We start from the raw sequence: 27597 nt of genomic DNA on the forward strand, positions 1-27597 counted from the left end.
TGCTCCAGGTTACAGTACAGGAAATGATAAAACATTTATCATGTTTTCATAATACTTTCTTTGGTCAATCATGAATGAGCCATTTGTGTTACAGGTTTATATACTTAGATCTCCTATCTTGAATAAAAAGGACAGCCTGTTCAAATGCATAGAACAATGGTCTATTTTTTTTAAGTTTTTGCAAAGCAAAACTTGTTGTGTGTGTGTTAAGTGGTTTGCCCAAGGTCACACAGCTCGGTAATTATTAAGTGTCTGAGGTCTGATTTGAACTCAGATCTTCTGAATCCAGGGCTGGTGCTCTATCCACTGTGCCAATGGTCTACTTTTGCTGGTCATGTTACAAACTGTTTTATTGTGACTCCCAATAATTTGCCTCTCAAAAGTATTTGTTTTGAAGTTGCTGAGAAAACTGCTAAATATTTGGAGCTCTATTATTGATTTGGAGTCTAGTAAAATATTATTTTAAAATGTGACTTTTTCTTTAATACAAAATTAATGATCAAACTGCAAATAAAGTATAAATACCTTAATCCCCATTTTACAACATACACTATGCCTTATCTCCACACACCTAGTGGTAATCTCACTGTCCTCAGCAATGAGTCATTCAGACCTCAATTAAAATAACATTGTTGTATGAAAGAAAATTTAGAACTACTGTCTGTAAAGAGTTAGAAAGAGCATCTGAAAAAAAAAGATTGATGAGAGACAGGTTTATGGAGAATTTTCATGAGAATGACCAGGAACAATTTCTGGGTAAATGGTTAAAGGACTAAACAAGAAGAAACATAGGCTTATCTTACTCCACCTATGGCAGACTGGGCTTTGCCTCTTACTGCCTGTATAAACTTAATTAAGTACTTCAATGTCTATGAGCTTGTTCACATATGTATAAAAATAATGTTACATCAGATAACCTCAATGTACTTTTTAAAATTCTATATCCTATGATTGTCATTGGAAAAGGCTGGAAGCCTTTAACATAAAAGTTATACTCCATATATACATTGGCCTGTCTAGAGACAGAAGAAAAAACAAATTACTTTTTATAAGTCTCTTCACATTCTATGCTTCTATAATGGTAATGTCTAGCAGATATTACATGACTAATCTAAAATGAGCTCATTTTTGTTATCGTTGTAAGTGATATGATGGTAGCTACTTTCAAGTGAGAACTTAAAGACTGATTCATAGTAGTGAATCATTGGCAAAGAAGTTAAAGAAAGATAGATTTAATCATCCGGTCTTTGATGACAAAAAAAGAGTATCTTAGCTATATTTTCTTTTCTTTTTTTTGCTCTGCACATAGAATACAATAAAGTTTATTTACTATTACAATTGCTTTGTGAAGCCTCCCCAGGGGGAAAAATTAGTTCTAGCCTCCTATATGGCTTATCTTATACCTTTTAAAAATATTAAAATTAAGAGAACAATAAAATCATGCAATAATTTCTAGGATTCCATCATTGACTTCCCGATTAAGTAAACTTTGCTACATTAAAAACTAATTTTAGAATAATTATGTATACAATATGCAATAGAGATTTCAAAAAAAATCAACACACAACAATTTCCATCTAGACCAGAAACCTATCTACTAACAGGAAGAGATTTATCATTCATTTCTTTTTTTGGATTAGGAAATGAGTGAAATTTAAAGTCAAAAAAGGGTTTTTCCCCCCTTTACTTTAGAAGCTGTGATTGCCAATGAAAGTTCCTTAGCTAAAAACCCATTCTACCCTGAAATTTAAAACCAAAAGTAAGGTCAGAAGCCCAAAGGAACAAAAATCTTCAATTAACCTGCTTTGTTTGAGGGCAGGGTGTGTTGGAATGGGTGGGAATGGGTCAGAATGAGAAAAGTGTGCATTGTTTATTTTTAAAAGAGATAATGTTTTCAGGATATGTATCTTTTTTTAAAAAAAATTAGCCACACAGTGTCTGTTTTCTGAGTAAAAGCATTTCTCATTTTAAATTTTAAAAACTGATTAGAACTAGATGAAATAGTGGCTAGACCACCAGTCCTAGAGTCAGGAGGACCTGAGTTCAAATGTGATCTCAGACTCTTTAACACTTACTAGCTGAGTGTGTGACCCTAGGTGAGTCACTTAACTTGAATGCTTTGTCAAAAAACAAACAACTGATTAGAATATATTGTATTGGCAACTACAGAAAAAAAGATTTTGTATATAAACAAAAATATCAACTTTATTAATATACATTCCTAAGGTTATTATAGAAAGAACATATATCAATTATTTATAAAATATATCTATTAACATTTAATATACATATGCCTAAGGCAATCATAAGGGAAAGTAAATATATTCTATTCGTTGAATAAAATATTGGTAACTTTTACTATATATAACATGCATAAAATATGCAATTTATCTATAATATTTATCATGTGTTTTATAGTTAAAGTCTAAGCTGCAACTAATGTTGAGATTAATTGTTCACATCTGCTTTAGTCATTGACTTTTGTGGGAAACATTTGATAAATTCAATCCATTCTGGTACTACACGTTGGTATAATATTCTGTAAGTTAGAGGTTAAGGTTAAGACTCAACTTACAAAACATCTTTTCTTACTCTCAACACTGTAGTGAATTCCTAAACCTCACTCTGGTCCTTTTATTTTGTGTTATCAGGCAGAACTCTCTGTTGCACATTTCTCTAGTATCATACCAATGGCTCCTTATTTGATGAGAATATTTCTTTTTCTTCTAGCATTTCAGGTTAGATGTCCAGTACCACACATTATTGGTTTAGATCCCATGGGAAAATGAATTCAGAAGTTAAATGATTTAGGAATATAGCAGGTTTCTAAAATCAGGATTAAAGTTATTAGTTCTTAGTGTAATGCTATATCCATACTTCCAATCAAAACATTCTGCTGTTTACCCAAGATATCAACCAAACAAAGAACATATATATATTAATCACCTACTATGTGCCAGGCATAGTGGGAGCAGCTGGGTTGGTTCCATAGTGCTTAGATTGTTGGGCTGGGAGTCAGATTCAAATCTAACCTCACTTACTAGCTGTGAGACCCTGGGCAAGTCACTTTACCTTTTGACCTCAGTTTTCTTGTCTGTAAAATGAACTGGAGAAGGAAATGGCAAACTACTCCAAAATCTTTGTCAAGAAAACACCAAATGGAGTCATAGTAACTTGGACATGACTGAAAATGACTGAATAATAATTACATATGTGCTAAGCACTGAGGATTCAAAGACAGATTCAAAGACAGTTATAATGATAGGGCCCCAATGCTCTTAGGACTTATCTATCCTTACATTTAAGCCTAGAAGCTAGATTTAATGGACCTGAACCATTGTCATTAGATCAATTTTAAGTTGCTTTTTTTGGGCGGGGACTAGAACTTTGATTCTATTAGTACAGGGGGCTCCTACTGAGGAATTTCTTCTATCAAAACAGATTGGCATCTTCTCAGCAACTTAAAATCTGAGCTCCTCAGTTGCCTGGGCTACTGAGAGGGGAAGAGCTTTGCCAATATGTCACCCAGTCAATATGTGCAAAACTCCATCAAAGACTGAGACTTTCTTGTTCTCTATCCACTGTACTGAGTTATGACTACATTAACCAATGAAACAGATGAATAGCCTATATAATGCAAAGAACATTTGGTCATTACATGATCATTTTATTTCGATTTTAGCTACTATTTGTACTAGAATGTAATTATGTGGGATCAAAACTGCCCTCTCAATTTTCCACTTCAGCATCCTTTCTTTTTAATAGTATTTTTATTATTTATATGTATTTTGTAAATATTACATATTATGTAAAGAAAAGTGTTAGCATTCATTTAAAAATTTGAAATCTGAATTTTTTCCTTCCCTTTCACTCTACCCTCTCCCTAAAAAGTAGGAATTTAATAAGTAATAAATGTACAATCATGTAAAACATTTCCTAATTAGTCATGTTGTAAAAGAAGAAACTGAAGAAAAAACATGAAAAAGATAAAGTGAAAATAGTATGCTTCATTCTGCATTGACTCCATCAGTTCTTTCACTGGTTATAGATAGCATTTTCCATCATGAGTCCTTTGGAATTGTATTGGATCATTGTATTGCAGACAACTAAGTTATTTATAGTTGATTATCACACAACTTTGGTGTTACTGTGTGCAATGTTCTGGCTCTTCTTACTTTACTTTGCATTGGTTCACTAATGTCTAAGTTTTTCTGAAATCCACCCTCCTTGTCATTTTTTTTTTTTTTTTTTTTTAGTTTTTGCAAGGCACTGGGGTTAGGTGGCTTGCCCAAGGCTACACAGCTAGGTAATTATTAGGTGTTTGAGGTTGGATTTGAACTCAGGTACTCCTGACTCCATGGTGGGTGCTCTATCCATTGTGCTACCCAGTGCCCCTCTCCTTGTCATTTCTAATAACAAATAGTATTTTATTATATTTATATATATCACAATTTGTTCTGCCATTCCCCAACTGATGGATAGCCTCTCATTTCCAATTCTTTGCCACCACAAAAAAGCTGCCATAAATTGTTTGTACCTGTAGGTCCTTTCCCCTTCTTTATGCTCTTTTTTTCAACATTGTTTCTTATTGTTTCTCTGCCAATAGCATATAGAGTGAAATAAGATCGAATGGGATGAGTTGATTTTACTACCCCTAACTTTACTTTTGGAACTTCCTTCTACTAGAAGAAAAAGGTAGGTGTGATTACTATGCTCTGTATATGATAGAGAGAATTAAATACTGGCAAAGGAGGGGAAATAGGGTTTAGAATGGGATAAGCACATAAAAGTCAACTGAATGACATTAGAATAACAACATGAACATGTAATGTGTCAAAAGATATAGAGGACTGAATTATTTTCAGTTTCAGTTTCACTTAAGCTTACCAAGAGAGATATGCCCTTATGGGCAACTTCACTGTGTTTTCTGTGATGATTAGTGCTTCATAGCTGGTGTCCAGAACCAGATATTAAAATTGAGATGCAGAATTTTCCCTTGCTATTGCATGGCAAATGCAAAATCCACCAAAGATCAGTGCTAGCAGATGTAACAAAGGTACTTGGGTGTAGAGAGAGAAATTAATCATGAGGATAGACTTTCCAACTTACACAGAATAATTCATGGGACCATATATAGCCAAATAAAAAGCTGACAATTCAAATGAGATAATGTATTTTAAAAAACCCTATAAAATTTAAGACACTTTATGAATGCCAAAAATCAATTATAATTAGTTGGCAATATTTTGTTAGGCACTTATAATATGGCAGGTTTCATGTTAGTCTATGAGATTTGAAAGACATTAATAAAACAAAACAATCCATGCCTCAGAGAGCTTTTATTTTATAGGGCAGGCAACATTTATATACATATACATATATATATATATAATATATATATATATGTATATGTATATATACACACATTTATACTGAAGTAGAGGAAATGTTAAGAAAATATGTTCTTTGATCTGTTCCCTCTATACTGACCATGTATCTTAGATTAATACTGATTCCCATCCTATGGTCCATGCTATAGAGTTGAGGCCAATGAACTTTTTGGTAAAGTCCTTGCCCCTAAACCCAAGACAAATCCCCTATCAACAACACAATTGAACCCTTCCCTAATCTGAAAGGATTAGATCTTTGAGCTATTGCCTCTTATCTACATGTCCTTAATAAGACATCTTTGCCCTTCATCTACATATCCCTAATTATCACATCTTTCTGCCCTTTCAAATACTCACTTGCAAGGGGGGCAGCTAGTTTGATAGAGCACCAGTCCTGCAGTCAGGAGGACCTGTGTTCAAATCTATCCTCAGACCTAGTTGTATGACCTTGGGCAAATCACTTAACTCCTCTTTGCCTTACAAAAACCAAAACAAAAAACCTCACTCTATTCTTCAGTTAAGGTGAGTCTTCCTTTAGGAGGCCCTTGGGGAATGTGATGCCCCAGATAACCTCTCATGCCCTTATAGTTTTCCTTACTACTTATTCCCTAATGGCAGCAGCAACTGCTGTTAAATCTCCTTCTCTCCCTTTCCCTCTCTGTCTCTCTGTTTCTCTTAACTTTAACCACAGTAAAACTTATACAACCTTTTTGTTCCTAAATTCTTCTGGGTCAGAGTCAATCTTTTAAGTGATTCTTTCACATTTGTTCAAACCTCTGAAACCTTTAGTCCATCACACATTTTTCTGGTAGCAATATAAAAGTATATATGAAATTATATATAAAATAAATGCTAGGTAATTTGGGAGAGGAAGTCATTAGCAGCCAAGGGGGAAATCATGAAAGGTATCATGCAGGAAGTATACTTGAGTTGAGTCTTATAGGAACCTAGGAATTCTTAAAAGTGGAGAGAGGGAATGAGAACCTTCTGGATAAGGAGAATAGGCTGTTTGAAGTCTAAGAGATGATAGGTGTTAAATGTGAAGAATTTCTTACAACTTAGCTTCTTATAGTTTAACTAGATGAAAGAATTCATTAAAGAAAGTAACGTACAATAAGATGGAATATGTAAATTGAAGTCAGGCTTACCAAACCAAGAAGTCTACATTTGATCCTACAAGAAACAGAGAACCACTAGAATTTCTTTTTTTTAATTATTGAAATATTGTATTTATTTTTTCAACTACAGGAAATGAATGGTAGTTTTCAACAATCATTTTTACAAGGTTTTGAGTTTTGCATTTTCAACCTCTCACCCTCCTCTGACCTATCCTCCTACAGAAATCAAGCTAATATAAGCTATACATGTATAACCATGCTAAACATAGATTTATATTAATCATATTATAAAAGAAAAATCAAATTCAAATAAAGAAACATTAGAGAGGAAAAAAGATATAATACAAAAGACAACTTTTAAAAATTGAAGATAGTAAGCTTTAGTCTGCTTTTAAACTTGATGGTTCCTTCTCTGGATATGGATGGCATTTTCTATCACAAGTCTTTTAGAATTGTCTTTGATTCTTAACTGTTGAAATGTGTGAGTCCATCATAGTTGATCATTATCCAATTTTGCTGTTAGTGTATATAATGTTCTTTTAGTTTACTCATTTCACTCAGCTCAATATTTCCAGGTTATTCTGAAGGCCTGTCCCTTGTGATTTCTTACAGAATAATACTCCATCACATTCATATACCACAATTATTTGTTTACCCATTTCCCAATTGATGGACATCCCCTCAATTTCCAATTCTTTGTCATTACAACAAAGCTGCTGTAAATATTTCACTACATGTGGATTTTTTTAACCCTTTTTTGTGATCTCTTTGGGATACAGACCTAGAATTTGATTTTGGTACATTCATAATTCTTTCATAAATCTCTGTATTAATTGATACAGAGATTTATGAAAGAATTATGAATGTACCAAAAACAAATTCTGCAATTTTTCAATGCTGTTAAAATATTGGTAATTGTGGAAGGTTCTTTGCTCCTGAGATGTAAACTGACCCCTGTTGTTTGTATCCTCTCTCCCCTTGACCCCTGTTGTTTTTATCCTGTCTCCCATCTTCCTCTTCACTTAACCTTGGCCATAGACCTGGCATGACAGGAAATGACATGTTGAACTTTGGGGATGCACACCTTGGGATAAGAAGGACAGTATGTAATTTGCCATAGGAAGATACCTGGTTCAAGGTGAAAGAATACTCCCCAAGCACCACCCCTTGTCCAACCCGCTACAGAAGGGTATTTAACAGGAAGTACTGCAGCTTCTTGTCTTTCTTCTTTTCAACCTTATCCTGATATAGGGTATGAGATATTGGTCTATTCCTAGTTTCAGCCTGATAGCTCATCATACCTGTTACTTGATGCATTTTGATGGGGGTGGGGGGGGATGCTTCAGCATTCTGTGCTTGCTCTAGACTTTTCTCACTTGTATCTGGGCAGCTAGTTGGTGCAGTGGAGAGAACACCAGTCTTCGAGTCAGGAGGACCTGGGTTCAAATCCAGCCTCAGAAACTTAATATTTGCTAGCTATGTGACCTTGGGCAAGTCACTTAACCCTGATTGCCTCGCATCCAGGGCCATCTTCAGTCATCCTAATCCATATCTGGCCACTGGACTCAGATGGCTCTGGAGGAGAAAATGAGACTGGTGACTTAGTACAGCACCCCCTCACTCAAATCCAATTCACCTGCTTGTCATGACCTCATCCCTCTGGTGTCAAGATCTTCTTGGAGAATGAAGGACAAACAACAGGAACTTGTATGGGTCACAATACCACCCCCACAAGAGAAAATGCTGTCACAGTGAAATAGAGCACAACCATCGTCTTCCAGTATAGCTCAGAAATAGTTCAGAACCCCAGGCTAAGCTCACTTGCTTATTGTTTGGACCTTGATTGGTTCAGAGAGTGAATGTAAAATAGCAATTATTTCTGTTTTAGCCCCAAACCCTGAGGATCTCCCCTTCCAGATTGATTTTTTTCTTTATTATGAAAGAAAGAGGCTAATTCATTTCTTACTCACCCACCTTAATCCCTGAGAAGTCCTGAAAATCTTCCTCTCCCAGCTTAAGCAAAAGTGATCATTCTTGGCCTCTGCCTCATCTCTCTTACCTAGCCTTAATCACTGAATGAGTTTTACCTCAGTCAAATTGGGAAAGACCTTACCTTTAAAAATGCAGGTTTTCCCCACTACAGCCTAGGCCACATTTAGTTATCCTGATTCATATCTGGTCACTGAACCCGGATGTCTCTGGAGGAAAAAAAAAGGGAGGCTGGCGACTTTGCATAGGACTCCCTTATTTAAATCCAATTCAATTGCATGTCATGGCATCACCTCCCTGATGTTATGGTCCTCTTCCAGAGTAAAGGACAAAAAATAACCCATTATACCAGGAATTTCTCTCAGTATAGATAAAATACAGTTAAGTTTTATTTTTTATGTATTTTTATTTATGTATTATTATTTATTATATTATTTATATGCTTTTTAAAAATTCATGTCTATTTAGTTGTGGGTTTTTTTGTATTACAAAAACAATTGTATTACTTAATATTAGCCCAGTAAAGTGTGAAACTTACAGGGAATTTTTTTTTTTTAGGTTTTTGCAAGGCAATGGGATTAAGTGGCTTACCCAAGGCCACACAGCTAGGTAATTATTAAGTGTCTGAGGTTGGATTTGAACTCAGGTACTCTTGACTCCAGGGCTGGTGCTCTATCCACTGCGCCACCTAGCCACCCTGGCAAATGTTTTTCTAAAAAAAATATTACATTTATTTGTTTTTCCAACTACATGCCATGGTAGTTTTTAACTAATCTTTTTTTTTTTTTGAGTTTTACAATTTTTCTCCCTCCCCCTTCCTTGACAGAAAATAATTTGATAAAGATTCTTCATTTATAGCCATGCTAAACATAGATCAATATTGAACATGTTCAGATCCAAACAGAAAAAAGAAAACATTTGAGAGAAAAAATGACATAATATATAAGATGACTTTTAACAATTGAAGATAATAATTTTAGTCTTCATTTAAACTTCACAGTTCCTTCTCTGGATAAGGATGGTATTTTCCATCATGTCTTTTAGATTTGTCTTTGATTATTGAACTGGTGGAGTAAGCAGGTGCATCAAATTTTGATCATCACCCCATGTTGTTGCTAATATGTATAATGTTCTTCTGTTCTGATCATCTCACTCAGCATCAATTCATGCAAGTCTTTCCAGGCTTTTCTGAAATCCTGACCCTCATGATTTCTAATAGAACAATGGTGTTCCATCACATACATATATCACAATTTGTTTAGCCATTGCCCAATTGATGGGTATACCCCTCAAATTCCAATTCTTTGCCACTACAGGAAAGAACTGCTATGAAAACATGTGTGACTTTTAGTCTTTTTCATTATCTTTTCATGATACAGACCCAGTAGTGGCATTGCTGAATCAAAGGCATGCACATTTTTATTGCCTTTTGGGTATAATTCCAAATTTCTCTCCAGAAAGGTTTGATCAGTTCACAACTCTACCAACAATGCGTCAGTGTTCCAGTTTTCCCACATCTACTCCAACATCAATCATTTTCCTTCAAGTCATATTGGTCGATCTGAAAGATGTGAAGAGGTACTTCAGAGATGTTTTAATTTGCATTTCTCCAATCAATAATGATTTTAAGCAATTTTTCATATGATTAAAAATATCTTTGATTTCTTTTTCTGAGAATTGCCTTTCCATAATTGACCATTTATCAATTGGGGAATGACTTTTCTTTTTTATAAATTTGACTCACTTTTCTATATATTTTAGAAATGAGTCCTTTGCCAGAAACACTAGTTGTAAACATTATTTCCCAACTTACCACATTCCTTTTGATTTTAGTTGCAGTGGCTTTATTTGTATAAAAACTTTTTAATGTAATCAAAATTATTTCTAGAAAACTTTTAAGAATTATTTCTAATTTCATTATTTCTTATGGGAAAAATTTATCACTCATCAAGAATAAGTATAGAGGTATCACTATATCACGTTGGTACTATATATAGAGAAGTTGAAGAAGAAAGAGATTTGAGTCAGGGAGACAAGTTAGACAGCTATTGTAATAGCTTAGATAAAAGATAATGAGTTCAAATAAGAGCTGTAATTGTGTGAATAGTGAGAAGTGAAAAATGTTGGGTCAGAAAAACCTATAAAATTTGGAAACCTGTTGGGTATGTGAGGTGATAGAGAGTAAAGAGTTGAGGATGACTCCAGGTTTAGAAACTTGAGTGCCTAGAAGGTTGATAGTATCCTTCATAGGAAGTTTTTCATACCATATGATTAAAGGTTGGAAGTTCATAATGTAAAGTAGAGAAAATAAACAATTTTGTAACTATTTTTAAAGTGTCATAATTTTTTAAATCATCATCAATATGTATTACTAACATCTTAGAACTACTGTGAAATAGTGATTTTCAGACTGCAAATTTATATATAAACTTAAAATTCTTATTTAGATATAATTAAACTGAAATAAGCAATGACTTCCTCAAAGATCCACAAGATGGTGCTGTCAAATGGAGTTTAGATCCTACTTAATCATACCAAAATGCTTGTTTCCACGAACCTATTTATTAAACAAAATATAGAAAATATATTCTGTACTACAATTGGAAGTACATGGCTATATAAAACCATAGACTTTCCATTGTAGTTTATGAAGATTTGAAAAGGCAATAGAATTTGGTCAATAATTTATCTTTCACATTAGGGAAAGGCAATGCCCTCTCATGATAGTATGTGACATATTTATGATGCTAAATCCTTGGTCAACTTAATTTTTATTTCCAATAACATTTTGTGAGGGGACTAAACTGGGTCTTCAGTTAAGGTCTCTTGACCTAATGTTTTTCTCACTTAGTTTAGGATCATAAAGTCAAAAGTTCTTTTTTTGTTTTAAAGTAGGTTTTTTAAAAAAATACAAACTAATGACAATCACAACACACATTCATAAAGAAAGAGATAGTAATCTTTATCTCTAAATATCTTAGGAAAATGTTAATAATCCCCATTGAATTTATATATTTAATGTGTGGGTATAGATTTCCTTTATTATTCTTAAGAACAAACGATCAAATTATATTACTCCTACGTTTGAGGTTTAATATAAAGCTAGAAGATTAAGTACTTCTATAGAGCAAATGTTTAAGTAATATTCATTACTCAAAAAAGGGACTTATTCTCCAGAGAATTTGGTTTCAGAACTACCTGAAGGATACTTTTATTCTTCCAGATTTTTCTAGTCTTTTCTGCTATTCATATTTTCATTAATCATGTAAGAAGAATTAATTGTTTTTGCTTTTGAAGATAAACTTTTTAATAGAATTGCCTCAAAAAAGCATACAGTTTCATGGCCATGAAAATGTTTTAAGATTAGGAATTTTTTCCAAACTTGTTAAGAAACTATAAGATTGAGCCGTTTTACAGATTTCAGGAGAGTGAAGTTATTATAAGCCACCATACAGTGGAAATTGAGTTTAGATTTAAAGAAGTAAAACAGGTATTTCACACCGGCCATATTTATATTCAGCAGTAAAAACACAGCGGAATCAAAAGTACTTTTACAGGCAGACCTATAACTGCAAATGTCACCAACTGAAGGAAGAGAATTCCATCTGGAAGAGTTGAAGTGTAATACAGACTAAAAAATCCCAGCTTACATAGGGTGAAGAAAAATGGAAATAAAAAAGATCTGATTGGCAAGGGGAGGGGGAAGCAAGAAAAACAAGTTGTCTTACCCAAAGCACAATAGAAAAGCCAAGAAATCTGTCTCTCAAGAGTTAAAACACCAAATAAGAATTGGATAGGATATACTACTCTTCAAATAGAATATTAAGAATGCCGATATTGTAAATGACAGAACAATTGGGAAGGATATGAATGCGATGCAATCATAGTGCCTGGTTAAGGATATGATTACTGAACCTTCCCCATTCTTAACTATAATTTTCTTTTCCATATTATTATTTAATTTTGAATTTTGCTTTTAATGAAATTGACAAATCTAGTGTCTGTACTATTTTCTCTTAAGTAATATTTTTAGGCTTAACACCCAGCAGCATATCTCTAATTAAATATATTCCTTAGAAATGTGTCCATTTGATTTAGTTATTTATTTATTTGGAATCTAATACAGATTTCAGTTTTTAGTATTACTGTTTTGTGGGACTAATAATCTTTGCTCTAAAGGAATTGTTCTCCTTGAGTTTTCATTAAGGGAATCAAACCATTAATATACTAGGAAAATGAGAGAGATAAAATTCAGGGTAAGACAGATAGAAATTATTGTGCTGAAAGTACTGTTCTAATTCATGATTATCCAAAAAATTATCCAAAAAAGGATCCTTTTTCAACAAAAGGTATCCTATCTGGGCACACTTGGATTTTGAAATATGAATAAATATCTCTACTTATTGACTCTGATTCTGATATGAAGATCTTTAACTTTCATTTAGAGATTGCATCTAGTTTTTCTTTCCCATCTAGGCTTCATGTAGACTCAACATTCATTTGTAGATGGAAGAGAGAATGGAAGGAAATTTTAAAATTATCATAATCAAAAGTTTAAATAACTTTACTAACACCATGAAAAAGTATTTTGGCAGATTTACTTCTCTCTCTACCTCCCCATTCTAGTCATAGGATTTTGAGTTGGAAGGAACTAATCTTTCATTTTAAAGTTTAAGAAACTGAGTCCCATAAAGGTTAAGTGATTTGTTTGTTACACAATTAATAACAGAACTAACATCTGAACCTAGGCAAAATGATTTTCAATTCAGTGCTCTTTTAGTTATTCTAGGAAGTAATGGGGGTAATGCTATATCTATTCTGTTGACACTACTAACTACAGTCAATGAATACTTTATACCTTTCTAAGCAGTGATGATGAATTTTTCTTGATGCATTCATAGTCCTAGTCCATTTTCATCATCGTCTTGATAATACCTAATATTTATATATAGTTCCTACTGGGTTCCAGGCTTTATACTAAGAACTATGCAATTACTGGTATGATATTATTATTAACTCCATTTTATAGATGAGGAAACTGAGGTAAACAAGTGTCTTGTCCAGGATCACACGGTAAGTGTCTATGACTGGATTTGACCTCAGGTCTTCCTGACTTCAGGCCCAGTGCTTTATCCATTGAACCACTTAAGCTTCCCATAACATTTTATGAACTTTGGGAAATAGCTGGAAGGAATAAGAGTATAGACTGTGAACAACATTGGAACTAGGGTGACAAGACCTATAACTTGAAAGAAATAGATGATCCTACAGTTCAATCTCTTCATTTTAAAGTGAAGAAATGTAGAAAATGCCACATGGTTAGTAGGAAGGATATTATATTTGAAGTAAAGGATTCTGGGTTTGAGTCCTAGCTCTGACCCTTATTATCCATAGTCACTTAAACTTCATGGACTTCATCTTCCTCTTCTTTACAATGAAGGGGATGCACACAGAGGATCCATAAGATATATTCTAGTTCAATCTATAAGGTATTTTCTAGCTCTAAATCATATGCTTTTATAACTGGTTTATCAAGATAAAACCAACACCCATTAGCATACTTGTTTCATGTTCTAACAAATAAAGCTTACAAAATTAGAAAGGAAAAACACACATTAGAGCTTCTTCAACTCTGGTCTTTGATGCTTCTGAAAGATTTCACTCATTTTAGTTCATCTTTCCATAGATTGTTTTGTTTCTTTAGCTCTCCTTAGCATCTTTGGGCATTTAACCATGCTCTTAGTTCCAGACAACTGATTTCACAGTTACTCCCTTGGGAGGGGGAGGGGATTATGTTAATAATCTTTCATAGTTCATTTAGAAATTATTTTTTTACTTTTTTAAAACAAAAATTCATTCTCAACTCTGAATATTTGTCTGCTCAAAACAATGCAAAGCAATAGTATTTGAAAATATTCTAAAATATTCTTTAGGGAATATATATATATGTATATATATATATATATATGTATATATATATATATAATTTATATCTTTTCAATGGAACCACAACCACACTTCCTATTTGGGAAGGACCAGGTCCTAGATGGAAACCTTGACCAATTAACTTATGAGATTGGGACAGAAAGCAAAAATCTGAAGACACATTAGTATCTCCTGAGACAATATTTCTTTATTATCTGTGACTATTTTACATTCTTAGACCATCTGATACTCTTTGTGTTTTTAATCATGGATAAAAGAAGAAGCAACTGAGTATAATATTATTTGGTGTTTTTAAGTACTTTTTCACTGAATAACTGAGCTGTTAATGTAAAACTTTCCAAGCAGAAATGGTAAAACAAGCAATTAAAATTGTTAGTGGTTGACTTGAAAGTGAGTGACAATTTGGACAAGGCAAGAGCCTTGTTGAAAAGGGGAAGGCATATCCCTCACAGTCTATTCCATTTTGTCCTTAAAATTTTACAGGCTAATCTAGTCATTTTATTGTATAAATGTTTCATTTATACTTTTTTGGGGGGTTTAATTATGATTTCTCATTGATACTACCAATAATACAATCTTCCCTCTCCCCAAAGAAAACAAATACACTGACCACATCTGACAATATATGTCTCATATTAAGTATATTTCATCTCAGTACTCCTAAAGTCAGAATTGGTCCCTGCATTAATTAGAGTTCTAATAACCTTTTATATTGTTTTTATTTACATTATTGTAGTCATTGAATAAAGTATTCTTCTTGCTCTGTTCACTTGAATCAGTTCTTGCTAATCTTCCCATGATTCTCTGATTTCTACTTGATTGTTCTTTCCTTTTGATGAGTAAAATTCCATTAAGCATATTTATTGCATTTTGTTCAGGCATTCTCCAGTTGATGGAAGTCCAGTTCCACTTTTTTGTAACAATAAATAGTAGTGTTAAAAATATTTTTATGCTAGCCTCCTCATTTGACAAGCCTAATGCCCAAGAAGATGAAATAATAGCCAAGGGTCACACAGGTTTGTCATAAACACAGAATTCAAACTTAGGTTTTCTTTCCTATCCTATGTCTCATTACTCTTGTTGGAAGGTCATTTTGACAAAATTTTTGCATATAGTACTGCCTTTTAGTAAAGTTCAAAATCCATTTTAAGAAGTGATTTTTAATTTTGTGCTTTGTTTTGATCCCCTCCTGACCAGCAGGAGATCAATTCAGCTCAGGTGGGGAATGCTAGCAGGACATTTAGCAGAGCCAGTTTATTGAAAACATCAAACAGTTCTTATAGAAGAAAACCATAAAATTAGCATACAGGATAAAAACAATGATGTAAACTTGGTTTTGGGCAAGATGTAACCCAACAGGATGTAATCCAGGTCAAGAAGTTTGGAAACAGGTCTTATCGACAAGTGAGGCCATGAGTGATGCAGTTGTGTTATCAAATCACAGTTCTGTGGAAGTTTTCAGCTCAAGGGTCACTAGAGCTTAGGTTTTTTTTGGGGGGGGGTTGGCCACAATTGACCTCTCACCTCAAACTTGCTCAAGTAGCCTTCAACAGTACTTGGAACACATAATTTTGAAAACAACAACAGCTCAAATGAAAAACTCCATGAGACACTTCTGGTTATTCTAAATTATGCAGTGTGAGTTATGATTATACAAAGTATAATAAAGATGGAGGAAAATTTGGATAAATTGGAGTTTAATTCCAGACTCCTGTCTCAATATCATGTCACTGCATCATAGAATTGTAGTGCTTGCAATATCATGTCACTGCATCATAGAATTGTAGTGCTTGAAGTGACCTCAGTAGTATCATAAACTAAAGTATACCCAAGCAAGAATTCTTCATGCAACATACCTGGCAATTGATTATCCAGCCTTTGCTTAGAGACTTCCAATGAGGGAGACAGTTTACCTGAGGAAGCCTACTTCAATGGAAAAATCTGAATTTGACTTTGAATCCTGATTCTATCATTTCACTGTGACCTGGGGCAAATCACCCACATTTTTCTCATCAAAAAATGAAGATCTATGGTCTTAATGTGACCCATCCCATTTTAGGATAGTTTTAACAATGGGAAAAAATTATTTTTCTCCTTACATTAAGTCTAACTGTGCCTCTTTACAACAATTCATACTTCACTTTTAGTTCAGTTCTCTGGGATTAGAACACATCTAATCCCTTTTCCATGTGGCAGCCTTTTAAATATTTAAATACAACTATTATGTACCTCTCTCTTCATCAGGATAAGCATCATTTTCTAAAATGTATGCATTAACAAAATATTCCAGAGGTAGATACCTCTTGTAGAGTGCAAAAGGTCTCTCACCTCTCCCCTTGACATATTTTTTCTTAATGCAGCCTAGGACTGATTCTTTCTTTTTTTTTTGCATTCATATGCCATTGTTGATTTTTATTGCAATTTCAGTCCATTTAAACCCCCACAATTTTCTTTTCATGAAAACTGCTATCTAGCCATGCCTCTCCCATCTTGCAGTTGTGAAGTTGATTTATTTTTCAACCTACAGTGAAATTTTAAGATATCCTGACTGGGACTGAAAGGAATCTCACACAAATAATAAAAGATGTTCCATTCCTGGATACCTATCTTCTGCTACTCCATTTACCCAAATATCATGCTCTTTCTTCAGTCATTATAACAAATCTTCTATTGTTAATACATATTATATTTGTGGTTTTAGAATTTTGAGGGTATCAGTAAGAAAGGGAAAAGGTGATAACAATGAGTAGCAATGTAAGAAATGATCATTTAAATCAGAAATCACTCTTACATTATGCTTGTATTGGTATAACATGATGATGATGTTCTTCTTTGAGAACAAAGGACAAACATCATTATCATCATCAATTTTACATCATGGAAAAAAAACAAGGCAGACAACAGGGGGAAATCTGTAACAGGGAAAAAAAGCATTTAATTCAGTGATTTCAGTCATGTCTCTCACTTTTGTCCCCTCTGTATTATTCCTACTGCCAACACCCTGGTAGAGACCCTTAGTAACATGCACCTGGGGTATTACAGTAGTCTCTTTACAAATCTTTACAACACTCTAATCTCTTGTCTATCCTTCATATTAATCTTCTCTATGTATAGATTTGGAAATCTTTGATCAAAAATCTTCAGTGTGTATCTATTATCTTCTGTTTTAAGTTTACACTCCTTTATTAAAAATTTAGGTCTCTCCACATTCTAGTATCACCTGGCCTTTCCAGTACTTCTCTCCACAGTTTAGTTGTTTTCAGTTGTGTCCTGACTTTTCATAACCCCTTTTGGGATTTTCTTGGCAAAAATATTGAAGTGGTTTGCCATTTTCTTCTCCAGCCCATTTTACACTTATAAAAACTGAGGCAAAGAAGGTTAAGTGGCAATAAAAAAACTGCATTATTCTGACTCATAATCACATGTTCATGCCTCTGTTCTTTTCCCCCCTAGAAGTATTTTCCTCTTTTTCTTCCCCTATTTGTTTTCTGTCTTTTTATAGCCAAATTTAAATAAGTCTTTCTTCTTTCTGCAAAGTCTTCTCTGCTATTCTTAGTAAATATATACTTTCCTCTAAGACCTGCTCTTCACTTTGCAATTCTCTGATGTCCTTAGGTAATGGTGTCCTATAGCTATCCATGTTGCTAGTTTATTTTCCTCCTAGATTATAAGCTCCTTGAACACAAGGAACTTGTTTTAAACAAGCCTTGTATCTTCCCAAACACTTGATATAGTGTTTTTCCTATAGCAGATGCTTCATAATCGTTTGTTATATTGTAATGGATTTATTTGGTTTGCCTTTAAAGAAAGGTTATTCATCAATAACTTGTGAAGAATTCATTTTCAAGTCAGGATTAAGGCACATAGGTACAGGTCACCTTGTCCTACACTTACTACTTGCTAAACCCTCCTAATGGACATTAACTCTTTGGGTTTTTTTCTTTAATGAAAGTGAAAAGGCTAGTACACAGAACTAAAGAAGGCAGCATGAAATAACATAATTTTAGAAAGCAGTTTTATAAACAGAACATGAACTTCCTAACACTACATAAATCAAAGAATTAAAATTTAACTTTTACCTTAGCCTACATTTTTCAAACCTCCTGTACCACATTGACCTAATGCCAATCAACACTACTTAAAACAAATTTCAAACATACTTCAGATTGACTCTCTATATAAATGAATAAATTATTTGATTTTCTTGGAAGAAAATACTTCTGGGCATAGTAAGATTTGAAATAATTCAAGAAATAGTTGAAATCTGTGAAAACAGCAGTAAAACCTGATTTGTCTTTATCCAAATATGGTTCTATGTGCACTTTCTCTTGAGTATAGAGTATATACATTTAAAATAAGTATAATCTTAGTAGGAGTTATCCTGAAATACAGATAAAAATATTATGTGTTAGGATATATGACAAACAACTAATTCAGGGCATTTGTTAAAATGTTAATTTCAATTATATAATGCCATATATTATTTTTCAAACACAATAGAAAAAATAATTATTTTATTGAAGAAACAAGTTATAAATAGTTTGATTATTCATGTAGGTCTAATCAAGACTGACTAATCAAGACAATTCCATTGGAATAAGTTGGACACATTTGCTGTACACTAAATGATAAGTGATTTTTGTGTAATTTTAGATAGGGATGCTCCATTCTTTGCAGTAATGATGAAAAGGAAAACTTTCTCTCTGTTTCTGTTAGAGTTTAGGGTTCACATCCAGTTAAAATAACCTGGAGGGGAGCACTTGTAAGACAGAGTGAGACCTTGTCATCTCTGTGGAAGAAAGACTGGGGACAAAAGTGAGAGTTATTCTAACATATTTGGTCAGTGGTATGGTAGGTTCATGGATCCCCAGGAGACTATGTCATCACCTTTTTGCCATTTATTTATCACATTTGGATTAGTGAAGAACTTTATATAAAGGCTTAACAATCCTTGGTTACAAAAATCTAAAATTTAGATGCTAGAAAAATGTCTATCCAATTTGTTTATTTCATAGGGAATCCATGGTTCCTTAGAAAATAGAAAACATATCTAAAGTTTTAGATACTTCTATTTCTTTTTTTTTCTGCTCCCACCTACTTTATTTTGAATATATGCAATAAAGAAATAAAATAAAGAGTGTGCATCACAAGGAATAAAAAAAAGGAAATAATTCATAAGCTAAATAATGTATTCCTATACTATTAAGAATCAACTTTAGAAAATAAATCCTTGTGAAGAAAGTACTTAAGATAAGAAAACATCATAATGCATATATTTCTTTTACATGTAACGTAATATTTAATACCTTCTGAAAATATGCCATTGATTATATTATATGCATCATGGCTAATTTTATGGGAATCTCAACAATAATCTTTAAATCTAGTAAAGAACAGGAACATATTTTCAAATTATTGCTAAAATTGTAGTTGATATCATCTCTCTTTTTTATTTCTCTAGCAAAATCTGGTTGCTTAGTCTGAGCAGTAAAATAATTTTCTGCCAGGAACAATTTAGACCTCAATTTCCCTTGAATTCTATTTCTTTTTTAAAACTTACTTTATTTTTAATTAGGAAGCACTTATTTTGCTCTTTCTAATAAAGATTAACTCAGCTGGAAAAAGAAGAAAAACAAAATCATTGTAACAAATATGTATTTGTTGTTTTGTTGGTTCAGTCATGTCTGACTCTTTTTGACTCCATTTGGGGTTTTCTTGGCAAAGATATTAGAGTGGCTTGCCATTTTCTTCTCCAGTTCATTTTACAGAGGAGGAAATGGAGTCTAACAGGGTTAAGTGACTTGTCTAGTGTCACTCAACTATTAAGTATCTAGATTTGAATTCAGGAAAAGGAGTCTTCCTAATTCCATGTCAGACACTCTAGTCTGTTGGGGATGGGGGTGGGCGGGCCACGACAGATGTGTATATTTGTCTTGTCCAAAACTGTTAAGTTTTATTTCTACTTCTTGAGTTCATCATTTCTCTGCCAAGACATGGACCTCATGTTTCATTATTCACCCCTGGAATTGTGTGTGAGATAAAAAGAGGTGGAGAAACAAGTTTGGTTGACACAATGACTAAAGCACAACTAAAGATAGTCCTAGCCTTTATCTTTACTTCTTCCTGGAGCTGATTATGAAATGAAGAAAAAAAAGGAGCAAGATAAAAAAGAATGGGGGGGTGGATGCATTATTCTCTTCATTTTCTATAATCTGAGTAAAGAAATGATATAAAGCAATGACATTTCAATATCTTATATGGGAATGTCCCTTGAGACAATGAGGTGACCTCTGAAAGTGGGAAATTAGAGCTGAATTCAACAGAGTAGTACATAGGGAAAGAACATCAGTGGCCTATTGTAGCTTATGGAGTTCTCTGGTTGATATCACAGTTATCTGGAGTTCAGTTTTTTGTTAATAACATTTACATGCACACCAATTACAAATGTCTTTCTCTATATTGCATTAAGTATGCAGATGCAGTATAAAGCAAATATATAACATATATATATAACTATGATATATATATATATATATATACATACATACAAATAGTTTCTTTCATTCCAAGGGATCCCAAAGCATTTTGCAGATTTAAACTGATATGTAAGCCACAAAGGAATTGCTTCCTTCACCGCTGAAACATAGACACCTCTGGGGTGAAATGTGGCAACAGTTTGACAGGCAGAGCAGTAGCATAGGCCAGGAAGGATTTATCCAATTAAAATTATGGGATGAATTTTGGCTGGCAGAATGTAATTACCAGACTTGGAATCAATCCAGGATCCTGAGGTTAACACCCCTCCTCTTGCCAACAGCCCTCCTACCTGCCAACACTCAGAGATGGAGAAGGCTGAATCTGACATAATCACACATAATACTGTTGTGACATCTAAGCACAATGATGATGATGTGAGAAGCATCATGAACCTGATTTTTTTTAACACTCATTATGTTACTTATTTTTATGCCACATTAGGCTAGAAACCAAATGTCCACATAAATGTTACTTTCTCCAAATCTGTGTTTTTTTTAAAAATTATAATTAGAAATTAAAAATAGATTTAAAAATTAATTTCTTCCTTTCAAAGTTGCTGCTTGGTAGTTATTTCACTTCAGGCAGGGAACTTTATCAGGATGGTGTCATTCACTCCTTGCTGCAAAATAAAAAAGAAATTCCATGGCTTCAGAGCATACATGAGTACTAGGAATCAGTGACCTAGAAATAGCAGTACTTGGTTTCTGTCCTTAGTAACTTCCTGGGACTAAGTGGGGCTTTGAAAATCAAAGTCTGGATCCATTCCTGGGACCTATTGATTCTAGTTGACACCAAGCAATTTTTTAAACACAGATACTCACTGTGATGCTGAAGTCAGGGGGATATTAAATGGGAGAACTCCCTCTGCTCTCTCCAAGACTTAGGAATATGAACCCAGAAGTGAGCCCCCTACTGGCATAAGATAAATGGGTGAGATCTGAAACCTTAGGGGGAAAAAAGTCAATTTTTAATTAGAAAGAATTGCAAAGACTGGAATGGATAAAGGCAGGGCAGAGGAAAACCAAAATTTTAAGTTCTAGGAGAAAAGAAGTTATTATTGATCTGCACTTTCCAGGGAACTAGATGGATTGGGGTGGAAATGAAAGAATGAGCAAAAAGAATTTAAAATCTTTCAATGTCCAGGATGTCAAGAAAGGCTCATATAGACTAGATCTGGCAAAATTGTGGGTTTATCTTTCGGCTTGTCTCAGCATCCAATGTATTTGCCACCCAGGCCTCTCTTTCTTCAACCCTGCTCTAGGCTACTCTCAACAGCAAATTCTGTTTCAAGAACAACTATAAAACTGCTCTAAGGAGAGCCAGGATGCAGCAGGATACTTTTGAAATGTCTATACTCTCTGGGGTCCTGGAAGGCAAAACTAAAGTTTGCTACTCCTGCTGATGCTACTGCTGCTGCTATTAATGTTGCTGCTAATGCTAATACTAATGCTAATGCTGCTGCTAATGTTACTTTTCTGCTGTCAACATCCTGGGGTGGACAAAAAGGAAGATATTATTTTCTAACTTGATTTAGCTGACTCCATGCCCAGCCTTAAGGACTATGCCTAAGAGACCTAATGAATACTGTATTTAGGAGACAAAGATGACACTCCCAGAAGACATTTGCATCTAAGAATCTCAAACCTTAGGTGTGATTATCAACTCCCAAAACTAAGACTGTCTTTCATAATTCTGAGGGAAAAGGTGATTTTCCTTTCCTTTACATAAATATATTTGTTGCCTTGAATATTGATTGTCCCAAAAAGAACCCTATGGTGGTTATAATTGTCTCTGATCTCAAGCATAGCAAACCATTGCAAGGAAAACCAGGTGGGAAGGACTTGGTTGATGAAATGGAAAGCCAGATTTAGAGTCAGGGGACCTAAGTTTCAAGGTGACTTTTGCAAACTGCTTAACCTCTCTGGACTGGTTTACTCTTCTTAAAATGAGGGTGGAGTAACTGGTCACTAAGGTCTTCTAACTCAAATTCTGGGATACTCTGACTTACAAAGGGGCTGGATCTCTTATATTGCTGGATCTCTAAAACTGCTACAGGCCAGCTTCTTCAATTTCTAGCCTTAGAATTGCAAGGGCTCAGGATTGGGAGTGCATGAATAGGTGTTAGTGACTTGCCCAAGGTCACATATCCAATACATGTCAGAGGGTGAAACTTCCTTGGAATTTAAAAATCTCTATCCATTATACCAAGAGCCTTCTAAAAAGAGATTTATAATAAATTTTTACTTAACCTGCTCACTTGCCAGAATGGCAAACTGAGAACCAGACTTGAGTTAGGAAACTCATTGTGACTCCTTTTAAGATGTCTACTTTATTTAGCACTTAGTAGTTTTAAACTTCAAGGATGTTTCAAGAAAGATGGTTTCTCAGCATACTTGGCAAAAACAATTTAAAGCATGGCTGACTGTCTGGCCCAAGGAATATGTGGACCAGACAGGTGAACCTCAAAACTGCAAAGTACCCAACCCTAGTACTGTGTTGGTGACACAGAAGTATTTGGTGTCAGCAATATAGAAGGGAAGGAAAGACATGGCTAGTCTACTTGTATTCAACTACAATTTTCCCCGGGTCTCCCTTATGCCTGGTATAATCTCCAAGTCCAAGTCTTTGCTGGGGAGGTGGATTTTCTCACACCATCTTTCTGTGAGTTAGCTGTCCACAGGGAATCCAAATGTGGAATGAGAGGATGGAACTAATCCTTTCTTGTGCACTGCTAGGGGTTGCCATAAACACCATTTGTTAAAAAGCATAATTATGTTGGGAAAGTGCCTGATGAGACAATTAAGCTACATAAACACACTGAAAACAAATGAAAACCAGAAGACGCCTACACCCCTTGTGTAAAGCAATTTTTTGTTTACATAGTAACTAGAGAGGTCTGAGAGACTTTATTACAACAATGTTATTAATGTCTATAAAATCTAATAACTATGTTTTTATGAATTCTCAATTAGGAGATGGCTGTCAAAATGTGAAAATCTGCCTACAGACCTTAAGCAGACATGAAAACCCAGAACTGCTCCAGATTAAGTTGATTAGGTCAACATACAACTTCAGTATACAAAATATGGTAGATAAATCCAGTGAAATCCCTGCCCCACCCCACATAACATGTTTGAGTTAAAGTAGTCAGCTTACATTTTGTCCCAGAATAGGTAAATTATTCATTCATATACATTTCTCTTTGCAGAATTGAAGAGGTGCCAAAACAAATGACTGATATTGAAAAGAGAATTAAATTTTTAGTGAAATATCTTTAAGTTCTTCATACCATTGAAGTATCACTTGTAATGAAAAAAAAATTGACTGTTACTCTGGTGTCCTGAAAAAGCCAGGATGCCTTCCAAAATTTAGTGATTTTAATCAACAAAATCATTCCTCAAAGTGATCACAAGGAGCAATAACCATAAGAATCCAAAAACCTTAATCCCCAAAGCACCAGTTACCTGGAACTTATGGACTGATTCAGAAAGTATAGAGATAAAAATTGGAAGACTCATTAAGTCAGTATCTAGCTTATTAGCTTAAATTCCCAAATCTAATACAAATGTTACAATAAAGCATGATCATTTATTTATATAATATCCATACTCAACTTCTAGAAAGACCTTTTTTTGCTTGCCATACTAGAACCTGGGTTAGGAAGGTAGAAAGCATTTATCACTCATACAAAACTCTATTTCCTCAACTACATCCACATTAGATATTTAACAGAGTAGATTTTTATCAATACTATTCACAATCATATAATTTTATTGTTATTCCAAGTTGGAGTAAACTCCTAGAAATAAATTCTCCAATAACTATAATTTTCTATTGCCCAGTTTATGTATATATGTATACATAAAAACCTATATATACATAATACATGGTATTATAAAAGAAAAAAATGAAAGAAAGAATAAGTGAAAGAAGCCAGAGACAAAAACGTTTTTTTGAACAGTCCCATAGGAATTAAAACTGAATAGTCATTTGTATTTTTCTCTTTGAAGAAATTACAATGTCTTCTAGCAGACTGGGGCTCCGTTTGGCTGCCTGTTTACTAAACATTTCTGAAGCCAGAAGAAAAAACGTAGTTGAGAAAATAGCAAAAGCTGCTCTTTTTGAAGAAGATGGTAAGAAAAAAATCATTGTAGGTTAGTATTGTAGTTTATTAGTAATATTTTGCTGTTCTGAAAACAATAACTTTAGAACATTTATTTATTTTGCCTAATTTTCCCCCTCCCTTTAACTTTTTTTGCTTTTCTTGGTGTTTTCCTTGCTGATTTATTATGCAAGAATACAGGAGACTGAAATCAGCCACACATATGTTTAAGTGTACTATCCTCTCAGAATGACTACTTATCCTTGATATTGTAATTTCCCATATTTATGAAAAACATACTGTTTTTCATGTTGATGCATGCTGATGAATTTCAAAAGACAAAATTTTTACTCTCGAGACATTATTCAATGTGCCTTTTCATGACATTTTTTTAACCCTCCTGCTTGCTTATTAATAGAAGTATGTATGCATAGAACCCACTGAAATGGAGATTCTTTATAAACCAACTTATTCTTGTAGAATTTCTGGAGGGAAGTATGTATCATTTTTAATTCCTTTAAAAAATACAAGTACTCAGGATCCTGAAATTAGATGACTGATTTAAGATCACTCAGCAATTCATTGGCAGGACTTACAAGTAAGTCTTTAGTCTTTTGCCTTCAAAGCCTTAATATCTTGAAAGATGATAATTTTAAAAATAAAACAAGTTAAAACAAAACAATCTTTCTCCTCCCCCCAAAAAACTCTCAAATAATTATCAAGATTTTTTTTTTCTGAGGACACAGCATTTCAGGGTCATTTAATTATAGTTTTGCAATTTTAAAATATTATTGAATTTTAAGTCTTATGTAAATGATTTATAGTAAAATAGCATCAATTATTAAACAAATTAATCAACTCTCCTTGGCAATAATAGATGAGCATTAATGCCATCCTTACCAGACAAAACTTAAAACACTGTCTTTGAATGGAGTCATTTTTTTTATTGATTTAAACGGGAAGGGAGTATTTTTTAAAGCTGTTTTTAGCTATCAATGCATTTCAATTACTGTCTTGAGTCCTGGCAGAAAATGGGGCTATCTATGAAAACACCTGTTAAATGCTGATAAGAAAACTCCTTTGGAGTTGATATGCAGCTGTGCTTTTTCATCCTCTTTGCTTTAAGAGCCAGTTCTGGCTCATCATTGTCAGAAGCAGCAACACTTAATGGGATTGAGTTACCTGTCTCTGTGATTAAGTGAATATGCAAAGAAATTTGTAGAAACCACACACTGATGGATGCCCAGGTCTTGACTCATAGTTTTTATCAGCTTATTAGTGGCAACAGCTCAAATGGAATTATAGCTATTATGCTCCATTACAAATACCAAACAATTTACTTCTGCTGAGATTCATACTGACAGCTCATCCTGCCAGCAGTAATTTTTTTTTCTACATGTATGCTTAAGAAATTGCAGGAGTGTTTTATTCTTTCAGCATTTTATTCGATTGAAACATGAAACTGAGAATGAAAGCTTTTCAGGAAAAAAACTGACGAAAAATAAAATAATTTTCTTTTCACAAAAAGATAGAATGTATTAAAAAAACTACTCCAAAGGGAGGAATGGGTGAATTTCTTCCTTACATATTAACATATATAGTATACATTTAAATCTTTTTGATAAATAAGCATAGAATCAAATAAGACAATGAACCTTGTTTGTTTTTCAAATATTTCTATAGTATGCATTTTTAAGTCAGTTAAAAGAACAAGATCTTTTTTAAAATAACAATTCTAATTAAGTAATAATAAAAAAATGTAAATTATTTTAGAAGATCTATGTAAAGTAACCCAAGTTGTAAATGTCTGCTTTTAACTCATCACCACAGCAGTGCTTTATGCATTTTTGTCTGGCTATGAGTGAATGACATATGTTTATCTTCTCACATTATTAAAATTAAGTGTTCAATGCTGCCTTAGGCACTGTGGTTCCTGGGTGTAGCCTCTTTTCCTTGCTCTGAAAAGATTAATTGTTAGGCTGCCAGGAGGATACTGGGACAAGGTATATAATAGCAAGAACTAAAGATTTAATTACCACCTAAAGCTTTTGTCCTTCACTTTGAATTTGTTTTCATAGAGCTTAAGAGAGACTTTTAAAGAGCTGGGCTCAGGCTTGTAAACTTCCAAAATAACTTTGAGGCCGACTATGTGGCTGAAAGTTTTGGTAAAGGGATGTGGCAACTTTCTCCTCTAGGTCAGAAATTCAAGTGAGTCACTAGCCACTGGAAACTGGAAGTCATTAACATCTGAAGACTGTTTGGTGGTCTCTGGAAAGAGCTGATGGTGTCAGGCCTGTCTCTAATGGACAGGTGCATACATCACACAGACCACTAATTGGCAAGCTTCAGATTTGCCAGATGTCAGAGTCTGACCCAGACTAGTACAGTTGAGAGTGTCAAAAGGAAGGGAAAGATGGATAAGGGAAGATTGTGACAGAGGCTGAGATGTATGGATTAGGCTGGAGATTAATAATGAGCAGGAGATTGATAATGAGCAGTTGGAGTGCTAGAGATT

At 33.8% G+C, this 27597-nt stretch overlaps 1 protein-coding gene across 12 annotated transcripts in view; it reads left to right on the plus strand.

Annotated features, from left to right (window-relative positions):
* The window catches only part of FTCDNL1 (formiminotransferase cyclodeaminase N-terminal like), a 124912-nt gene that overhangs the window by 41396 nt on the left and 55919 nt on the right, over positions 1–27597 (plus strand). For 5 of the 12 annotated variants that reach the window (XM_074215368.1, XM_074215369.1, XM_074215370.1 and 2 more), the window contains 2 exons: positions 4607–4695; positions 24991–25134. The exons of 1 other annotated variant lie outside the window; for it this stretch is intronic. In XM_074215368.1, coding sequence (XP_074071469.1) covers positions 24999–25134 — 136 coding nt within the window. In that variant the 5' untranslated portion in view covers positions 4607–4695; positions 24991–24998. Of the gene's footprint in view, positions 1–4606; positions 4696–20359; positions 24069–24990; positions 25135–27597 lie in introns of those variants that run through there. 6 more of the 12 variants (XM_074215371.1, XM_074215366.1, XM_074215376.1 and 3 more) reach the window with 3 other exon arrangements.

The sequence above is a fragment of the Macrotis lagotis genome, chromosome 1, assembly GCF_037893015.1.
Source record: "Macrotis lagotis isolate mMagLag1 chromosome 1, bilby.v1.9.chrom.fasta, whole genome shotgun sequence".
In the NCBI taxonomy this organism is placed as follows: Eukaryota; Metazoa; Chordata; class Mammalia; order Peramelemorphia; family Peramelidae; genus Macrotis; species Macrotis lagotis.